At 37.0% G+C, this 21,101-nt stretch overlaps 1 protein-coding gene across 3 annotated transcripts in view; it reads right to left on the bottom strand.

Moving 5' to 3' along the window:
• Nucleotides 1-2,529: 2,529 nt before the first annotated feature.
• mical3b (microtubule associated monooxygenase, calponin and LIM domain containing 3b) overlaps nucleotides 2,530-21,101 on the bottom strand; it is a 26,915-nt gene continuing 8,343 nt past the window's right edge. The window contains exons 9-32 of one of the 3 annotated variants that reach the window (XM_016535485.1): nucleotides 20,442-20,557; nucleotides 20,205-20,331; nucleotides 20,049-20,133; nucleotides 19,826-19,973; nucleotides 18,580-18,776; nucleotides 18,371-18,477; nucleotides 17,916-17,993; nucleotides 17,611-17,778; nucleotides 14,933-15,043; nucleotides 14,194-14,377; nucleotides 13,549-13,643; nucleotides 12,547-12,824; nucleotides 12,232-12,455; nucleotides 11,856-11,933; nucleotides 9,589-10,848; nucleotides 9,422-9,510; nucleotides 8,218-8,295; nucleotides 7,989-8,036; nucleotides 7,657-7,896; nucleotides 7,482-7,575; nucleotides 5,636-5,686; nucleotides 3,668-3,767; nucleotides 3,441-3,514; nucleotides 2,530-3,325 (exon numbers count right to left, since the gene is read on the bottom strand). In XM_016535485.1, the coding sequence (XP_016390971.1) occupies nucleotides 3,141-3,325; nucleotides 3,441-3,514; nucleotides 3,668-3,767; nucleotides 5,636-5,686; nucleotides 7,482-7,575; nucleotides 7,657-7,896; nucleotides 7,989-8,036; nucleotides 8,218-8,295; nucleotides 9,422-9,510; nucleotides 9,589-10,848; nucleotides 11,856-11,933; nucleotides 12,232-12,455; nucleotides 12,547-12,824; nucleotides 13,549-13,643; nucleotides 14,194-14,377; nucleotides 14,933-15,043; nucleotides 17,611-17,778; nucleotides 17,916-17,993; nucleotides 18,371-18,477; nucleotides 18,580-18,776; nucleotides 19,826-19,973; nucleotides 20,049-20,133; nucleotides 20,205-20,331; nucleotides 20,442-20,557 (4,215 nt within the window). In that variant the 3' untranslated portion in view covers nucleotides 2,530-3,140. Of the gene's footprint in view, nucleotides 3,326-3,440; nucleotides 3,515-3,667; nucleotides 3,768-4,824; nucleotides 4,918-5,032; nucleotides 5,099-5,635; nucleotides 5,687-7,481; nucleotides 7,576-7,656; nucleotides 7,897-7,988; nucleotides 8,037-8,217; nucleotides 8,296-9,421; nucleotides 9,511-9,588; nucleotides 10,849-11,855; nucleotides 11,934-12,231; nucleotides 12,456-12,546; nucleotides 12,825-13,548; nucleotides 13,644-14,193; nucleotides 14,378-14,932; nucleotides 15,044-17,610; nucleotides 17,779-17,915; nucleotides 17,994-18,370; nucleotides 18,478-18,579; nucleotides 18,777-19,825; nucleotides 19,974-20,048; nucleotides 20,134-20,204; nucleotides 20,332-20,441; nucleotides 20,558-21,101 lie in introns of all 3 variants that reach the window. The other 2 variants (XM_016535484.1, XM_016535486.1) reach the window with 2 other exon arrangements.

The following is a 21,101-nucleotide window of genomic DNA, read 5'->3' as shown; positions in this document are numbered from 1 at the left end:
CTGATGTATACATCTCAATTTCAAAGAATTGACAATTATGACTGGTTTTGTTGTCCAGGGTCACAAATAGGATGTGCTATCTCTACTATCTGGCTGTGGATGAGACTTGGCCAGACTTAAATGCATACTGAAGTGGTAAAGTAAGCTATGTAAAGAAGAGAGACTTGAGTCAACAACATATTTTCAGAGCAGTGAGTGGTAACTGATGAGATATACTGAGATCCAATACTGAGAAAAAAAAAAAGAAATAATTTTTCTTAAAATTATATTTTTTCTAGATCTTCAAATTTAAAGTGACATAAAATGCTGACTAGTTCTCCAAATATATGACATATATGACCCAACAATATTAAAAGAATATTTAAACATAATAAAACAATGAAAGAAGAGTTTGAGTTTATATATACATGTGTGCGTGTGTGTATAATATTATACATTCATTATCTTCAAAAATTACCCAAAGATGAAAACAACTATTGTCCATAACCCCTGCCCCTGTATTTATATGCACAAGACAAAAATTAAACATTAAGTCACATTATGATTATGTATGCACCATGTTAACATATTAACTTGATTGTCATAGAAAGATTTAATTATTTAAAAAATATTAAGTTCATATTTTAAATTCGAATAAAAGAGCTGTATTAAATTGATTTAATCGGTTCGGATCACGCCAAAATATACAGTAATATTCCAGTAGAGTTTTTTTCAGATTATAGGCTTAACCAAAACACAGACCTTAACAGGCAAATGATGTGCGTGTATGCTCAGTGTTTCCATGAGTCTGCAGCAGACACGCAGCAGCTGCTTTCAGAGATGCGCTTTTTAGATGCGCCAATTCTGCACATTCCAGTGCAGCACTAATCTCACACACACACACACACACACCCTGAACAACTAATGGAAAGTTTATTGAATGCTTAAAAAGCTTAGTTTAATTAAACTGCAGGCCTTGAACACAGATGCATACTTTTTACATGAACAGCGCCAAATCTAGCCTACTTCATCTACTGTAGCCTATCTATCTGCGTAAGTCGCATATCTTTCATATCAAAAAGTTTCCGTAGTAGCAGAGATTTTCCTGCTAAGACAGACTGATCTAGTTTGACGCATTTAAACTTCCATACACGTTTATTTTTGTTTAAATACCACATTATAACCACTTAACAAAAGAAAACTGGAAGTATTTCCTTAAACGGAGATATAAACATACTAGCAACTGATAGACATTAACAGTACAACAAGCCAAGAGCACATACTTCCATAGTAAACAACTGTAAATATTAAAAATATAGACAAGATTAACACTTTTAACACGTTTTTTAAGCCTTACTCACCTTATTGGAAGCACAACTTATGATTTCCGACTTGTTTTCTTCTTCTTTCCGAGGAAATCTCCTCACTTTCGTTTGCGTTTGTTTATATAGAGGTAAAGGCTGTTTTAACTGTGACCAATAGACGTAAAACGCATATAAACTATCGGTAAGCAGACTTTTGATTTCATGGTAATCAAAAAAAAATAGTTCCGGAGCTCGAAGAAATCGGAATGGCAGTAAGTTTTCCCACGAACGGAAACAGTGTAGCAGGACAGATGGAGAGGCGTGACTTCACTCCCGTTTACGGTCAGAGCGAGAACTGCTGTAAATCCACAGGAAAACACTGCTGGCATTATCCAGCAGGGGGCGCCAGTCCACACGCAATCCCACACGAGCGTGATTAATTAACAATATTCAAAAATAACGAGGCTTGTAATACCTAAAAATATAGTGAATGTAGAATTAAGTGTGCAAAAGGAACTTTTAGTCCCCGAAAACTTTATCTCAACAAAAAGCCTGTGAAAAAAGGTTGCGTAGCCTTTGAAAAATGTTGACTGACAGCCTTAAAGATGTCAAACTAATTTTTATATGAGCTGTTTGTTTATATATGAAGAGTTCATTTGCAAAAACCAGATAACTAAAATGTCAAAAATCATGGTTTTCATTGTCCATTCCAATTAAAATAACAAAAAATACAGCTAACACAATAAAACAATGAAAACATAATAAAAAAAACATGCTTTTTGAAAATAAAGTTATCTGTTTTTGCAAATAAACTCTTCATATATTGCGTAATGACATTTTTACACCTGTTACCAAGACGCATAGGTCTAAATACAGTTATTTTGTGCAATTCTGGCATTTTCTGCAAATAAGCATTTAATAAACATCACAAAGGTGTATAAAACCAGGCATATTAAGTTGTATTTTTAATAATAATTTAATAATTGATAATAATTTTGGTAATTACATCAAAATTATGACATAGTTTTTAGTTTTTATTACTTATTAGTATTAGCATTATTACTAATGCATTAAAAAAAGTTACAGGACACCGGAGTGTCCCATATTCATGTCAAAAAAACTAAATAGTAGTCAAACTCCAAATGAAAATAGTCCTCACATTTTTCTCAAAAGAAAGGTTGTTTAATGCAATTAAGTACGTTTTACAGAATAAATATAACAACAACAAAATGTAAAACAAATTCTGTGCAAATCCTGTATATTATGAAGAGAAAATCAAGATAATTAAAAAAAAAGACATTTCATCCAATAAATGTATGTGAATATATTGAGAACGGACAATTGTGTGTGAGGTTAGCTTATACAGGTTAAACAACAGAAATTGTTGCCCTAAATCAGGTCCAAAAACATTCCAATCATACATTAAGAAGCCTTATTTTGTATATCTAAGTTTACATGCGCCAATCTCTACTGTAAATTGACAATGTGGCTATATATGCCATTCTATATTCATTTCTGTTAAGCCTAAATGCGGTGGATCTAGATAACACAACAGATGTACCTTAACTTGATCAACAAAGAGAGCAAACAAAAAGACGTTCCTTTGCATAGTCTTAGAGTAGCATTATTTGGCAGCAAGACATTGCCATTCGTCCTAATCAGGGTCTGTATTTTGCAATCTCTTGCCGAATCCCGGGATTCATTATTTAGACACCTACTGTATGTAGTTGCACATACAGCCCAGAGTGCAGGTGGATGCGGTTCGGACTGATGAAAACAGCAGCTGTGTATTTTAGCTGCGCAAACAGACACAGAGTAGCCCTTCAAGCGGTATGATAAGATTCATGCACGTGCGAGTCAGTCCCAGTGCAAACTGAAGCCCTTAGAAAGCATGACGGCCTCCAGGTCACTGTCCTCCTCTTTCTCTCTCACTCGCTGCTCCTCCAGCAAGGCCACCAGCGCATCTCTCTGCTCCACCACATCCAGCATCTCGCTCAATATACGCCTCTCCTCCGCCAGCTCATCCTCCCCCTTCAGATCGTCTGAGAGAGAGAAAGAGGTGCTGTGAAGCTGTTATTAACTGAAGAACCATTACGAGAGAAAACCACAAAGGATTAAGGGGAAGTTGAACTATTAATATCCTCTGCGTGTACTAACCGTCCACCGCCATGCGCTCTCTCAGCTCTTGCTGTAGTCGACTCTGCCTGTCCTCCAGCTCCAGTTCACGTGCACTGAAGACAAACCACACAGATGAGCACATAGCAAACAATACTAGACCAAAGCGAGAAGCAGAACACTTATGTAATACCTGATGCAATCACACAATGCCAGATCAGTCCGCACAGTTCAGACTATTATTAAACATTCAAACCGTTGATACTCACAATATCATGAGCTCAGATTCATAGCGCACGAGAGCATTCTTCTCCTGCACCAGCTTAAACCACTGATGCATTAAACTAGGGTCATCTTTCTTTCCCATTCCTATGAGAGAGAGAAGAGGAGGATGGGACACTGTATGGACACGCTATCATGTGCATGAATATGCTTATAAGCAGGGTCCAAATAAACACTTTATTGGCTTTGGCTTTGGCTTTTGCCCCTCAATATAACATGGTTGAACTATAAGAATGATAGCTTGAAATGTGAAGCATGTGAAATTAAAGGCATATATATAATAAAATAAAAGAATAAGTAGAAATATTATACATTTTTTTGCATGTATGTATTAAATATTTGCATTTTATTTATTTATTATAATATTAATTTAAAAACACTTTAAATATATATTTTTGGACCCTGCTTATAAACTATACTACTGTTCAAAAGTTTGGGGTCAGTAAGACCTTTTAATGTTTTTGAACCTCTTGAGTCTCCTGTGCTCACCAAGACTGCATTTATTTGATAAATAAATACATTAAAAGTGTGAAATATTATTAAAGTTAAAAAAAATGTTTTCTATTTTAATATATTTTCAAATGTAATTTATTCCTGCGATACAAAGCTGAATTTTCAGCAGCCATAACTCAGATTTTCAGTGTCACATGCTCTTTCAGAAATCATTCTAATATGCTGATTTGGTGCTTAAGAAACATTTCTTATTATTATCAATGTTGAAAACAGTTCAAAAACAGTGCTGCTTCATATTTTTATGGAAACTGTGATACAGTTTTTTCAAGATTTTTTGAGGAATAGAACGTTTAAAAGAACAACATTTATTGTATTACTTTCGTAACATTACAAATGTCTGTACTGTCTCTTTTGATCAATTCAATGCATCCTTTGCTGAATAAAAGTTCATTTCTTTCAAAAAATCTTACTGACCCCAAACTTTTGAAAAGTAGTGTATATAAATTTATCAAAACGTGCAAGCAGACAAAAACAAACAGCACACATACACATTGTCAATTCCCAAATAAGACAGGATGCGACTTTTTATATGTACTGACAGCCATGCAGATCAATAACGTGCTATGCCCATGCAACTCCATTGCGAAAGGTTACAGAGCCAAATTTGAGATTACAGGAGAGAATATCGTACTTAGCTGGTGAAGTGGAGGTTCTTGCACTACATAAAGAAAAAAGACTGTACAGACATAAACTGAATGATCGTGTTCTGTCCCTTTAGCTTTGGCTGCGTACAGCAGGGCAGAGGAAGGAAAAGAAGAGAGAAGAGAAAAGTAAAAGGTTTTAGAATTAAGTGCTATTACACAACCTGCACTAGAGGTGTGAGACTGGGGAGGTGTTACCTTCTGAGGAACAGCAAGGACAGAGATAGACAGGCCTTCTACGAGGGGAATCTAGAAAGGGCTCGACTAAGACCGCAGAGATGGGCAGAAAAAAAGAGGGAGAGGAAGGATTCAGGAATTCAGGAACGCAACCAAGCAAGGATGGGAATAATAGAGGAATGTGAGGTGCGAAGCTGAAATGGGTTGAGTTGGATGTCCAGGCAGTGGTCTGACTGACAATCTGCTGTCTCAGAAAGTAGGCCAACGGAGAGATTAGCCTAAAGTAAAAGTTAAAATAGCTTCTAAAAAATGCCATCTTCCCTGACTAAAATTTATATGTGTATTTCCAACAGTACTGCTATTCAAACTTAATCTCATACTGTCACAGCCACCAGACGATACAAACTAACTAATGCTACCGCTAGCAACTAGATTCAATTCAGACACAAAGCTACCAGCAAGCAAACAGGACAGGGTCCACACCACGAAAAAAGCCAGAAAGCCTGTTTTTACACCACTAAAACAGCTGTTTAATTTGTGTTAACACATTATGAACCTCTAAGACGGTAAACGTGTTTGTTAGTGTCATTAGCATGAGCGCTAAGTCAAATGTGTTGTACATACCACCCAGATGTACATCCAAAAGGTTAGATGTACTAGAGTCTCCCCAGAAGTCTATATCATAAGGAAGGACACATCATGAGGATTCTGACCATTAAAAGTCAAAGAAAACAGAATATCCTGCACTGCTCCGTCCCTGTGTTTTATGAAAATTTGCTAATGCAGTAAATGTAGCAATAAAAATGATATATGCAATATGTTTTTGATGAATGTAAGACTTTGTAAACAAACATATAATGGGTACAAACCATGAGGGATGATGACATTTCATAGTACATTATATATATTGCAAGAATGGCCAGACATGGTTTTATGTTTATGCGCACACCTCGCTTTTTTAGAACGATGAGCTTTGTAAAAATCGACACGTTTCAGAAATGCGGGGCATAGAGGAGCAATAATAATGTACAGTATGTGGAAAATAATGTGTTTTTTTAAACTAAAATGTGAAACATAAACACATTTCATTACACCAAATAATGTTCTTTTTAGCAGCATCATATGACACCTTTAAGAAAAACATTAAAAAAACATTTGTGAGGTTTAAGCTTAAAACACAAAATACACTTATATTCAAGATACATTCTTTAAAAACAAGCCAACTTCTGTTAAAAAAACAGTTAAACTGGTTTGCAGCCTTTTAGGATGCTTTTAGAGTGGTTTTGGGCTTCTTATAACCGGTCAGGCTGGGAGACCAGCTAGACCAGCTGAAGACCGGCTTGGACATGATGGTTTTGAACCATCTAAGACCATTTTAAACCAGCTAAAACCACCAAACCACATTAGGCTGGTTTAAGCGGGTCTTTTTAATCAGGGTTTCTATCTCATTCAACTTTTTTATTATTATTGAGATATTCATATTTATTTGATTATATAATGTAAAATTATATATTTAATATTCTTTTATTTTTCTTTATTATTTTATTATTGATGAGATAAAAACTGATTAAGAACAGGTTTTTTTGCATGAAACAACATACACAAGTAATATTAAAGTTATGTAAAATAATAAAATGTTAAAGGTCCCATATTGTACACCTTTCTGAAGTTTTATTTTAGGTTTTGATGTCCTTAAGAATATATATTTGCGGTATAAGTACCAAAAACCATCTCATTATATTTTTACAGCTCCTCTCTCAGGAGCTCTGCTGAGAACAGGTCGATTTTGGCCTGTCTAATTAATATTCATGAGCCTCTCTTCTGATTGGCCTGTTGTTTTCTGAGTGACGCACGGCCAGGCCAACCACAGGTAACTAGGGTCAGACAACGTCACAGCGCTAGCTGGAGGAAGCAAAACAAAGGGGAAACTGGAGGCAGCCCATTCAAACCAGCGCAGATTCGGCTACATAAGGAGCTTAAAATATCATCTTGTTGTGATGTTGGGTGCCAGAATCTACGTAATACAGCCTCAAATTAGAAATTTGATCGCATATCTGCTGCCACTGCCAGACAAAAAAACGACGACAGCTGTGGTTAAACGCGATAAAACGAGCAATACAGGTTAGATGTGATCCACCTCATAGTAACAATCCTGTCAGATCGTCCATCCTTTGAGTGAGAGTGTAACATTACAGGTCTGCCGATCTGGTTTCGTGGTTAAAGTTAACCTTTTCGACATGTTTCCTTGTTGTTGTTGCTCAGCAATGTTATGGACGCGATGTTGTCTGGGGGTTTGGCAAAAGGAAAGTATAATATAATATAATGTTTAAAGTAAAATAATGTTTTGAATAACTAAATCCAATTTAATCAGTTCTGAATCTTTAAATTGACAAATTAATTAACAATTTAAAAGTTTCTATAAAACTGTGATTTCTGAAGCTCATCCACTTGACAAGACGGTGACAGGTACCTGCTTCGCCTCTGAGTGCTTTCTCCACAGCTACACCCTTCTCCTCCAGCTGCCTCTGCTTGACCTCCACCTGCTCCAACTGACGCTGGATTATCTGAGATGACATGCACAAAAATAAATACGCATTGTTTAAGAGGCACATGAACAAGAATGCTTCAAAACACGTCACACACACCTGCGCCCTGTGCAGCCTCCGCAGCTCCTCCTGCTTGGCCTGTCTGCGTGCTGCTCTCTGCACTCGGCGTGTCAGCTTGGCGTTGAGTTCCTCCTCCGTTTCTGCTCTCTGAAACAGCGTGGTACAGAAACTTATGCTGGAAGGGTCCGGGAACACCACCCAAACACCTACCACCTCTGACGGACATGACGACACTGGGGTGGCTGCCTTGGTTGGCAGCTCTGGCAAAATGCTGTGTTTCTATTGAGGAACAAGATGCTGAGTGTTGTTGATTCAGCCAATGGGTTTAAAAATTGAAGGGGCTCAACACATTTGAAATAAAAAGATGCTACCTTAGCATACGCCCTCTTGAATGCCAATGCATGAGGCACGTAAAGCGACTCAGGAGAGAAAAGGCAGAAACTGAATTAATTTATATTCTATATACTCTGTATTTTGAGTACAACAGCTAAACAGTGCTAACCACAGCACAAACTCCATTACAAAACACGTCTATGTGCTAATAACCACAAGCTACATTCAGCTCTCACAATCTAAAATCTGAATTGTCATATTTGATACCTCATCCCCTTCATGTACCTCCTCGTATATTGCTTCTTTCAGAAGGTCTGACTTGATATCAGACAGTTTTTCCCACAGCTAAGAGCACAGCCAGAAAAAGACATTGAATTACCTCCAACGTTCAATAATAAAACTCACTAAGCATTAAATTATTCCATTAGTCCAGCTATAAAGCTCTAAGGAGTCACGGATAAATGCTAAGCAATGAGTCTTATTGTTGTATACATATAAAATATTTGAAGACTGAAGAGGACCATAAGAAAACGTAAAGGACAAAAATCAATACAAAAGGAAAATGAGTGGCAAAGAGTCATATTATGAGAAATCAAACTTTCCTTGATTTTTTGAAAAATGAAAGAGTTCATTGAACTGTGAAATCATGGCATCTTTTAGATAAAAACAATTTATTGGAACAAAGCTGCAAAAATGACTCACTCTGAAATCCTTGGACTTCTGATACAAAGCATCACATGTGAAAAGGCCGGTTATATACAAGTCTCAAAGGCATAGTTCACCCAAAAATGAAAATTCGGTCATTAATTACACACCCTCATGTCATTCCAAACCCGTAAGACCTTCGTTCATCTTCAGAACATAAATTAAGATATCTTTGATGAAATCCGAGAGCTTTCTGACCCTGCATAGACAGCAACGCAACTGGAACGTTCAAGGCCCAGAAAGGTAGTACATCATTAAAATAGTCCATGTGACATCAGCTACGAGAATACTTTCTGAGCATAAAGAAAACAAAAATAACTTTATTCAACGATTTCTTCTCTTCGGTGTCAGTCTCTGTTCCATTCACGTGAGTACCATGACGCACTCGGAACCAGAAAGCTCTTGGATAAAAAATATCTTAATTTGTGTTCCAAAGATGAACAAAGGTCTCTTAAGGGTTTGGATCGACATGAGGGTGAGTAATTAATGACATATTTTCATTTTTGGGTTAACTATCTCTTTAAAGGCACAACAGCAAAAATTCCCCATTTAATTCTAAAGCTAGCAGAATTTTTAATATGTCTGTTGTCAATAATGTGGCAACATATGAAGCACAGCTCACACAGTAGTCACTTTCAAACCACGCAGCTAAATATCCTTTACTAAATTTCCAATTGCATGAATTCCTATTGAGTATTAAAATATGCAGATTAACATTAAATGTGACCTTAAGGATCAGAGAGAGTGGAGAGGAGTTTGACATTACCTGAGCTCTGAGTGGACATCTTTCTAGAAGAGCATGGCAGGACAAGTCTGTGTCTTCAGAGAAACTCTGATTTTTCCGGAAACACAGGTCTGCAATGTGGAAACACCCTTAAAGTCATGTTCATGTGGTACAGTTTATTTATAGATCCATCCATCCATCCATCTCACCTGATGTTCTGTTGATTCCTGACACTTTACGCTTGCTCTCGGTGTTAGTTGCGGCAGGTAGAGTTTCCGCCACCATCGCAGCCTCCTTCCTCTTTTTGTCCTTCTTATACACTGAGAAAACAGTCTTCCAGAGGGACTTGTGCTTTCCTGGCTCCCGCTGGGCCTCAGCCGCTGCATTCATGCTCTTCCTGCTTTTACGGGGTGAGAACAACGAGTTGCGCTTTTTCTCCTTCTCCTCCACACCGTTGTCAGCCCCCCACAGCTTCATCTCTGACCTCCGAAGCCTGACCTCTGGTCCCCCTGCCAGCAGTGGGGCAACCAACCGGTCTGGGAGCGTCCTCCTGTGCTCCAGCCTACGGTTGTCCGTCTGGCCTACGGTCTCCGTGACACTGGATCTTTCCGGCAGTCTGGAAGTCCCTTCCGCCTCGTCTCTGTACAGGATCTCAATTTCATCCGGAGGAAGACTCCAAGCTTGATCGAGCTCGGGTTTAAAACCGACCCGCTGTGGAACAGGAGTAGCGCAGGTCGATGAGAAGACCATAACCTCTCGGTCCAGTATGGGTTCAGAATGGTGAAGGGCGCGACATTGCTTGCTGACAATAGGTGAACTAGATGGGCTGTACGGAGGAGTAGGAAGACCTGTATCTGGATTTAAAATGCTTTCATTTCCAAATGAGGTGGAATTGAGGTCCAAATCCTGCTTGTCCCCCATCACACAACCTTCTACAGTGATGCTCAGTCTGTGGATTACAGAACAGCGGCCTATCGTCTCTTCTAATGTGACGCCTGCATCGCCGTCCATAGTGTGAGATGGTTCAGGCGGGGATGTACTTTGAGATGGAGTTTGTGAGCTGGAGTCACAGTTTCTTGGTGTTTGGTTGGCAGAATTGGTATTGCAGGACGTTATGTAGGCGACTGAGGTGTAGAAGCTTTCTTTAATGTTAGATGTTTGGGCTGCTGTATGTTTGGGGTCGCATTCTCTAGACAGAGGAGTCAGGCCTAAACTCTTCCTGATCTCAGCACTCTTCAGCCAGAACTCTTCTACGACCTCTGACCTCTTGACAGGTGGGTTCTCTGGATTCGTCGACAGCTCAGGTGTGGGTGTGGGACCTGATTCTGGTGGTTTCAAGGAGGATGGGGACTCTGTAGATGACTGGTGCAATGAAACAGACACTCCTTTTTCCTGTTGGTCACATGGTTTGGACTCTCTGACTGCGCTGGTGTCTATATCTGTGTCGTCACTGTATCCTTCATAAGACTCTGGTTATTAAAAGCATGAAAGGATACGGAAAAAAAATAATTAGAATGGGAAAGAATTCTAGAGGAGTTCTAGAGTCTTCTTAATAAAATAGTTTTGTGGGGGAAGTGGTGCAGCCTTTCAGTTGCTCTTAAACAAGCAATAATATGAAGCAGCCTGAAAAAGATAAGATTGTAAAGAGGTCTCAATCATGGTACAAATAAACTATAGAAAAGCTAATTTATTGTTTTGGAGGTTTTTCACTTTTGATAGATCCATATTCTGAAACTATATTTCTCATTAATTCTTAAACATGTACAGTAATATATATATATATATATATATATTCCCCCCCAAATAGTTCCTATTAAGAGTGCGCATCTAACTATTGCTACTGTTATGACCTTAGTGTAGTATTACTTGTACCATGTGCATCATTCTTTTTTTGTACATTTTGTGTACATTTTGGCTGTGCATTAATTTTTACTGTCTAGGATCTATAAAGTAGGCTAACTCCTTTATTTATACTCCATAAACTGCAAATGTGATTAAAAGTATGTGCTAACCAGGCATAGTGCATTAAAGTGACAGTTGCTTTTTATTATTTCTTTTGTGGCAAACAACAAAGCCTTGTCCCTTAGTGAAATCTTACTGGTTCAGAATCTTACACTATGTAGCAAATATGTTGGGATTAGTAATGATTGTTTACATTGTGCAGCATTATTGCTTTCAGTGTGAACAAATAAATTGCTATGCGAAAACTTGTCATGTCGTACCTGGTTAGGACAATGTTTAAGTTAGTGACTTAAAATTTGCAAAATATATCAAACAGGCAAACTAAAACAACTGCAAATTATTTCCATAGCATAACCCAAAAATTTAAAAAGCCAATTGCAAAATATACAAACATTAAAACACACTATTAATCATGCACAGCCTACAAATGAAATAACCTGCAAACAACATCTTTTAAGTTAAAATAATGCAAAAAAGGCTAATGAAGGCCATCAATGGTCAGGGGCGGTGCTACCTTTAACAAACCCCGCCTCCTCTTCCTCAAGCCACACCCCTGAGAGCCGTTCCCTCTCCCAAGGGCAGTACTCACCCTCTACACATACACGTCAACACACCCCAAAACACACACACATTCAGTGGTGAATGCACAACAATAAACATACAAACAAGCATGACAACATTCACCTCGCATACAAATACACACAAACATATTGTGGGAATATGACACAAAAACAGATATTGAGAGACATTAAATCAAACAACACCTCATCTTAAGATGATTTCTTTGATTTGATTTCTTCAATAAACAAACTATATAGTCAGACAAGATCAAACTTTACCCATTTTAACAGAGCCTTTTCTAAAGAAAATTAACAGAAACAAACACCCACCATCACTAGAATTTCCCTCGTCTTGTTCTTCTTCTGAAACTTCTCCTTCTTCCTCCTCCTCATCCTTGGCCTCCTCCTCCTCTTGTTTTTCCTGGTTCTCTCCTCCCTCTTCCTCCTTTAGCTCCTCCCCCAGGTCTAACTCTCTCTCTCCATTGGTCCTGATGTTCGGCCCCTCCTCCTTCTTCCAGGCAAGCTCCTCCTCCTCTAGGTCTGACTCGGAGCTACTGAAAGCCAAAAAAGAGACTTAAAAAGAGAATTTATCCAGGGAAAACATGCCAGTAAATATTAGTAACATAAGAGGAGCATGTTTTATACCTGGACTGCTCCTCTGTGTTTTTCTCCTGCAGGCTAGCACTGAGGTTGTGCTGTGTAAGCGTCTCCTCTGGGACCTCCTGCAGTGGGCTGTCCTGTTGTTTTGGACAGGGTTTGTAGTTCTCCAGCTCAATGCGTTCTGGGGTACCACACAGTCTCTTGGCCAGGCTGGATACTATGCCTGGGTGGGCGCTGGAGGACCAAGAGTCTGGTGGGGTGGCTGTGCACACTGACCCTAGAGAGGACAAAGACGTAGAAGCCGAGGATGGAGCAGGGGGAGCCTGTAGAGACAAAAACACAGACAAGTCACGTCAATAAATGCATAAATAAATGCATAAATAAATAAATAAAGTTACACTTTATTTTAAGGTATCCTTGTTAAAGTATAATTATACATTTGAGTACTGAGTAATATTAATTAACTACATGTACTTACTATATGTTTAGGGTTAGGATTAGGGTTACTTGCATGTAATTATGCATAATTTATTGTTAATATAATAGTAAGTACATGTAGCATGTGCAACAAGGACACCTTAATATAAAGTGTTACCATAAATAAAATAAATAAAAGTAAATAAATACTTTTTTAATCGAAGAAATTGATATTCCAACTTTTCTATGATTTCCTTTCCATTTTTATTTAAATAAAAATAAACAAAATTATCTAAAAATATTTTAAATAAAATACAAATCTTTGAATGCCAAATAAACAAATAATCAAATACACATGTGTGTACATATATATATATATATATATATAAATATTTATGACAAACTAAAAAATTAAATAAATAAATAAATAAAAATTATGGTGCAGGTTATACTATTTTTAAAAAATTGCTTCCTGTTTTTACATAAATGTATTCACAAATCTGTCAGATGTATATAGTCATTATACTGATAATGCATGTGTGCTATAAAACAAATTTTTCAGTTTTATACATCTAAAAACAGGCACATAGAGGATCTAAAAGAAGTATAATGGTGATCTGATGAGGTTACCTGAGTAGGTCGAGGTGCCACAGGTGGGATCGGTCTCTTTCTCTGAGCCACGCTGGTCATTCTGTAGCTGAAGTGGTGCTTACAATAAAACTTCCCTGTACAAACCAAAAAAAAAAAGACGTGAGAGAGCGGGAAAATAAAAAAGTAGCTGATGCAGGCACTAAATGTCTTATTTATACCGTTGCTTGAAGTCGGCCCGAAAGCCGCCTCTTTTTTTAAACTTGAAGTGTTTGAATCATGTGATCTATACGACCCTATCAGTTAGAACCTTTTGGTGTTTTGATTCCTATTTTTAAAAAATGTTTCAAAGGGATTTTGCTGAGGGCCTTCAGTTTGTGTGTGTGTGTGCCCCACTGTCATTATTGCACAACAATAAAAGCCCTGTCCCAACACACACATTTCAGACCTTATGACTGTGCAATGGTAACAAAGGAGCAGTTTGTTTGGTCAAAAACAGTCGCCTACAGTCGGCAACACAGAACAACAGGCCATTTTCACACGCTGTGTCGCTCATCTTGTGACTACATCCATTAAAAGCTAAACACCTATTGTTTTTGATTTAAGCATAAAATCTTAAAAACACAAAGTACTGATAATGATCATTTTATTAGTGAAAGTATGAAGTGATTAATCATACACACACACCATGTAGCTGGTCGTAAGCGTAGTTGGACAAGCGTAACGTGGTGCTGCAGTGATCACACTGGAAGCAGCTCCTATGGAAGAAATTTCCCTCCGCGCTCAGCCTTTCCATGACATAAACGCGACGGCCGCAGAAATAACACACATCACTGCCGCCCATATTCACAGGAAACTCCTTTTGAGAACCCTACAGGTGAGAGGTCAAAGGTCAAGAATCAAAATAAAGATGCTTAACATGGACAACTACAGCTGTCAGGACAGAACTGGGGTGACAGTATGCATTAAATAATTTTATATTATTATTATTACTTGTTATAATTGTTATTTTATTTATTTTTTGCAAATAATTAATTTTATTATTTAATATTTTATTTGTATTTTACTTTTTATTTTATTTTTCATTTTAATAAATGTAAAATAATATTAATATATTAAATAAAATATGGCTGACACAATGAAAAGCTTCAAACAAAGGCTCAGATTTCACCACATGCCATAGAAACAAATTGCAGCACTTTCATGGAATGACAGTCTAACCAAGCTGTAAAGCATTGAGCCTTATTAGAGAAATTGGATTAGAGCAGGAATTCACACACTTACAGTAATTAGTAAATATAACGCCAAACAAAAGTCAAGGCTGGGTTATAGACCTTATACACACAGTAATACAGGCACTAAAAGGGACACAAGAAGGTTCAGTGTTAGGGAAGATTTGTCGCCGGCACTACATGTGAACTCTTACCAACTCCCTCCTGTGAAGGAGCTTGGGAGCTTGATCCTGCTGACTCTGAATCTGATTGGCTATCTGCTGAGCCAATGAGCTCACTCCGCCCGTATACATCTGAATGTAGCTCTACAAATCAAAAGATGAGCATGGAAAACAAGCAGCAATGCAAAATGCTTCTGAGATGAAAACCATCAAAAGAAATGATGCATGAATATCCATGAAAGCATAAAGGTGTGGAAATGACAGATTGGTCTTAGAAAATAAAGAAAGGCAACAAAAACGATTACTATAAAGATAACCTTAACAATAGCTATATTAACATCTACATTAATGGGCAATAATATATTATAAGCACACACTTCAGTTATGACATCTGCCGCTTGAGTGCTTCAAAGTCTAATTGTATTTTGATTGGATTTTGGCTGTAAATGTTTTTATCGTTCATCAAATGAAAAAAAAAAAATCATTCTGAAAATGATTCCAATGATATTGTTCCTCCATGTAATTATAGTTATTGTTGTGATGTGGACTTCTCACATCTCTTGTGATGTGGTAATTCTCATAGAATTACAATGATTATTAAAATGTTATAGCCTTGGTTATCATTATAGTTATCGTCTTTGGTGTGAATGCCATTAAATTCATCCTACCATTTCCAAGCTAACATTTAAATCATTTGTGCCGCTTGCTAAAGCATCACAATTACTTTTGTGTAAGGAATCTATCTATCTATCTATCTATCTATCTATCTATCTATCATCCATCCATCCATCCATCAATATAAACCTGTCAGTCACAGTCAAAGTCAGTAAGTAGCATAGAGAATAAGATAGAGATAATAAATCACTCTGTCTGAGATTCTTCAGTTAAGACCCTCAAATCACATGTCCCATGGCCTCCAGTCACTGATAGGCTGTTGAGCCCTAGGCCAGTTCACACACAGAGTTCTTCATAACCTATTCATACTAAGCCCCAGAGACCAAAGAAGCTTAAATCAGAACCAGATTAGCTATTTGTGTACAAAAATGCACACTACTGGACCCGTTTTATCTTGTAGCACAGGTGTCTTTTTACCTTCTCGCTTTAAATCAGCAGAGAGTGAACTCTGACCTATTCCTTGAAACGGAAACACATCAGCTCCTGCTGTGTTGTGTGCTTTTTCTTAAAGGGATAGTTCACCCAAAAATAAAAATTCTGTCATTAATTACTCACCCTCATATCGCTCTTACACACTGGGTGGTGGTAGGGATGTAACGATTAACCGCGAGCCGGTTGAAAATCGATTCAAATATGTGACGATTCAAATCGGTTGAGATGCTAAACAAATCGCGAGGCGACTAACAAATGAGGACAATAGAAGCAATCAAAACCAACAAAAGAGCAATAATAATGCAAGTGCTATATTAGTATATTATTATAGTGTTATATTTCAATTTCACAAAGAAATGTGCAGCATTTTGTCCAAGCAATAATAAAAGGACACATTTAATTTATAACTTGTCTTAAATCTCATTTTGTAAAAAAAAAAACCCGTGAATCAAATCGAATCGTGAAATCAAAATCGTGAATCGAATCGAATCGTGAGTTGAGTGAATCGTTACATCCCTAGGTGGTGGCTGAGGAGCGATCCCCCATATGATTGTAAAGCACTTTGGGTGTACAGCAATACACAATAAAGCGCTATATAAAATGCCTCATTCATTTATTCATCTGCAGAACACAAATTAAGATATTTTTGAAGAAACAGACAGCAATGGAACTGACACGTTCAAGTGATACTGTCGTGAACGCTCATCAAAGACTGACAGGGAAGAGAAGAAATTATTTGATAATTCATTATTTTTGTGTTCTTTGTGTACAAAAAAGTATTCTCGTAGCTTCATAACATTACGGTTGAACCACTGATGCCACATGGACTATTTTAACGATGTCCTTACTACCTTTCTGGGCCTTGAACGTGGTAGTTCTGTTGCTGTCTATGGAGGGTCAGAAAGCTCTCGGATTTTATCAAAAATATCTTAATTTGTGTTCCAAAGATGAACGAAGGTCTTACAGGTTTGGAACAACATGAGGGTGAGTAATTAATGTCAGAATTTTCATTTCATGTCATTTCAAGTAGGGTTGGTGGACATCAAAATGTTATTCATTGTAGAGTAAAAATCCCTGGTGCAGTCTTCTAATGCCGCAGTTGTCACTGTCAATCACCTGAATGGCTTTTAATCTAATAAAACACTTTATAAACTCTGCATAGAAGCTTTGCCAATTCTAGTTCTTCCTGTTGAAGTGTGTATGCTAAGCTTGTGCAACAGGCACTGGATGAATCAGCAGCTTTCACGGATGGCAAGGTGAGCTAATTCACTCTATATTAGGAAAATATTACAAATCTCCTGACTAAAAGAGGTAGTGTGACATTTTATAACAACCAAAACCAAATACTCCCATCTTCTATCAAACATGGATATGAGTGACTATAAGACATTATTAATCAAGTCTGATTGATGCGATGAAGCATTAAATCCTTTCTCCTGCTTTTTTTGAGTAAAGAAAGCAAATTTGAAAAGAAAAAAAAAAACCTGTGTTGCACCTTGTCAGGACATGGTGTAACTTAACTTGAAAACAAATATATGCTTGCACATGCAAACACACCTTTATGCATGTAAAAGCACATATGCATCACACAAATACTCACACACCTGTCGGCGAGTTGCACTGGCTGAGGCCAATGGTGAGTTTTCCTCAAATTTAGCCAGCAGTAGCGTCGCCATGGACCGAACCCTGCTGTGACCCTCAGCGACCTTCGGTTCTGACCCAGGAGTCACTCCCGAAGTCTTATTTTCTTTGGTATCATAAGGAACACCGTCCTATATCAGGAAAATATCACCGATAATCAACAAAAATGTAGAAAAAAAAGTTTAACAAATGGAAAAAAAACACAGTATATATACTTCAGTACTAAATATATATATATATATATATATATATATAAATAACATCTCACCTCTTCTGACTGGCCAGTCTGGTTTTTTCTCCTCCTCTTTCCATTTCCAACACTATCTGCTTCCTTCTCTTTCTTATCCTGATAGAGATGAAAAATAGCACATCTTAACATGTGGGTAACGGCTGCTAAAAAGTGCAGTTGTGTAACTGTGAGTGTGTGTGAACCTTGGGATTGCGTTTGCGGGACAGAGTCTGTCCCAGTTTGCTGAGCAGTGAGATTGGTGACCTGGGGCTGGAGAACAGAACTGCTTTCTCTTCTGAGCTCAGGTTTCCTGTCCGGAGAAAAAATATGGTATCATAAGGAACACCGTCCTATATCAGGAAAATATCACCGATAATCAACAAAAATGTAGAAAAAAAAGTTTAACAAATGGAAAAAAAACACAGTATATATACTTCAGTACTAAATATATATATATATATATATATATATATAGTGTGTGTGTGTGTGTGAACCTTGGGATTGCGTTTGCGGGACAGAGTCTGTCCCAGTTTGCTGAGCAGTGAGATTGGTGACCTGGGGCTGGAGAACAGAACTGCTTTCTCTTCTGAGCTCAGGTTTCCTGTACGGAGAAAAAATAAAGTGTGTATATAAATAAAGATCAAAGAAGGTTAAAAATATTACCCAAATAAAAGTAAAATAACAGATTATGCCTTATCCTGACCACTAGCTGGCGCTGTGTCTTTGAGGAGCTCGTGAAGTTGACTGAGGTACATGACCATGCAGAGAGAGTCACTCTCTTCCAGTGCGCTCATCTCCTTGCCGGTCATTATAGGACAAATACCAAATTCCAGCTCCGCCATGTCCAAACCCAGCTGACCATTGAGCTCCGCCTCACTCTCCTCCAGAGACGCAAAATCACTGCAAGAAACAAAGACCGAGTCAGAGTCACACAATCAGAAAACCTCCATGCAATAATACAATCTGCCCACACTTTTAGTTACTAAATTTCCTTTTGAAGGAATAAAAGCACTTAAAAACCTCATGAAAGTGTTTTCAGGTTTAAGCTTAAGCCCATCAATATAATAGTACCTATAGAGGACTGGGAGTGCCATATTAATATATAAATATTTAATTAAAAGTGTTAATAAATATATATAATTTAATTCAATTTAATACAATTACTATTTAAAATAATATAAACAGTTAAGTCAATAAATAAATACTTTATAAAATGTTAATAATCAATCATCAAAGTTCAGTGGAAAATGTAATTTACATTTAATTTATTTATTGGATTTTATTTACTGACCTATTTATTTATTAACTAAATAGTGTCAATAAATAACTATATGTGTCATATATAAATAAATAAATCATGAAATACATGTATGTCATTTTTATTGCCACATTTTGCCAATTTATTTATTGATGCTTTTTTATTTTATTTTTAATTTACACATTATATTATATTACATTATTATATTATATTTATATACTGTCAAGAAATAAATAACTAAACATGTCAATGAATAAATAAATAAATAAATAAATAAATAAATAATAAAATATGTATTTACATTATGACATAATTAAATATATTAAATACTTTATACATTTAATAATATTTAATATGTATTTATGTGTATATTTATTTATTGACACATTTTATGATATATTTAGCTACTGATGCTTGTAATGAAATATTTATTATTATGGCACTCCCAAATCCTCCATAAATAATTTTTTTGTTAGATATACATTTTTAAACCTGCCCTTTCTGGGAAGTAGACCTAAAATATTGATGCCACAATCACGTCATATAATTTTTAGTCCAATAAAATGGTAGCAATAGCAAGTAGCAACTCACAGCTTTGCCAACCTGTGATATAAACTAGGTTACCAGCCTAGATCGCTAACCACTATGCCACAACCCTCATTCATACCCAGAGTAAAGAGTGTGGACTCACATGAGGTCAGATCTGAATCTGTGAATGAGAGCGCACAAGGCCAGGCCGCTCCTCCAGGAAGTTGTGAAGTCTGCCACACATACGTTCATGTAACCGTGCGTCTGCTCCTGACACCAGCTCAGCAGCTTACTGTAACGAGCCATTGACTCTACACACACAGACAGCATGTTAGATTGTGTATGAATGTATAAGTGGAAGATGGTACATATGAAGTAACACACACCTTGCCGTGTGAGTCTTGGGTGTGGAGAGCTGACTGCATCAAGGCTTAAAACCGGACCCTCACCTGTGTCTATGAGATGACACACCTGTACACACATTTTCAACATCAGGATCATCATCAGTGATTATGACTCGATGAGAACTGCAAGTTTCTAACCTGAGCAGCGTTGATGAGTTGCATGTTGATGTTGGGATAGCGGCTAGCAGGATCCACGCTGTACTGGCTGTAGTTTTTACTGACGTTTTCTGGTGTTGTCTGAGGAAGCAACCGATACACACTCTCTCTGAGACGGGGAAGAAATGGAGGGGGATATTAGAACAGAATCCTACTGTGTAAAAACTAATTGTTCATAAATCTGCCTTGACTTCATTGGAATCCCATTTTAGCTCTGACCTCTCAGCCAGAACCTCTGAAGGGGTGTTGCCCTGACCCCAGCTGTGAACCATCCAGGCCGTGTCCATGGCTGCCAGGAAGCCCCGAGCAATTCCTGTTCCCATTGGCCAGAATGGCTATAAAAAAGAGCTGTGTAAATACACTAAGATGCTTAAAATCAGGAAAATCAGAGCAAAGAGCTCATGAAAATATCACAGATGTTTTCAGAATAGAAAACATCTGAATAGAAAAAAGAACATATCGAATCATATTGTTAATCAGTGTCTTTGTCTTACTTTCTAATAAAATGATCTAAACATTGTTAAAATAGGATTTTAATTCAGATTAAATGCATAGTATATTATTAGTTATAAAATTAGTTTTAGTGACTAGTTTTCAAAACATTTTAAATTTAATCATAAAACGTATCAAAATTAGTTATGATATATTGAGTGTCAAAATATATATTCTTTAAAACAATGTATATTATGGTCAAAATAATGCCATTAATAATTATTTCATTATAATGAAAACATTATAATGTACATTGCTATGTATGAAAAACATGGATATTCATTTTGAGATTTGATAAAAATTTGATAAAAATACATGTATATATAAATACACACACATGTAAATACACACACACACACACACATATATATATATATATATGTGTGT

Source organism: Sinocyclocheilus rhinocerous, unplaced genomic scaffold, assembly GCF_001515625.1.
Source record: "Sinocyclocheilus rhinocerous isolate Xijiao unplaced genomic scaffold, SAMN03320098_v1.1 scaffold395, whole genome shotgun sequence".
In the NCBI taxonomy this organism is placed as follows: Eukaryota; Metazoa; Chordata; class Actinopteri; order Cypriniformes; family Cyprinidae; genus Sinocyclocheilus; species Sinocyclocheilus rhinocerous.
The sequence above is the reverse complement of the archived record's forward strand: the minus strand, read 5'-3'. Positions and strand labels throughout refer to the sequence as shown.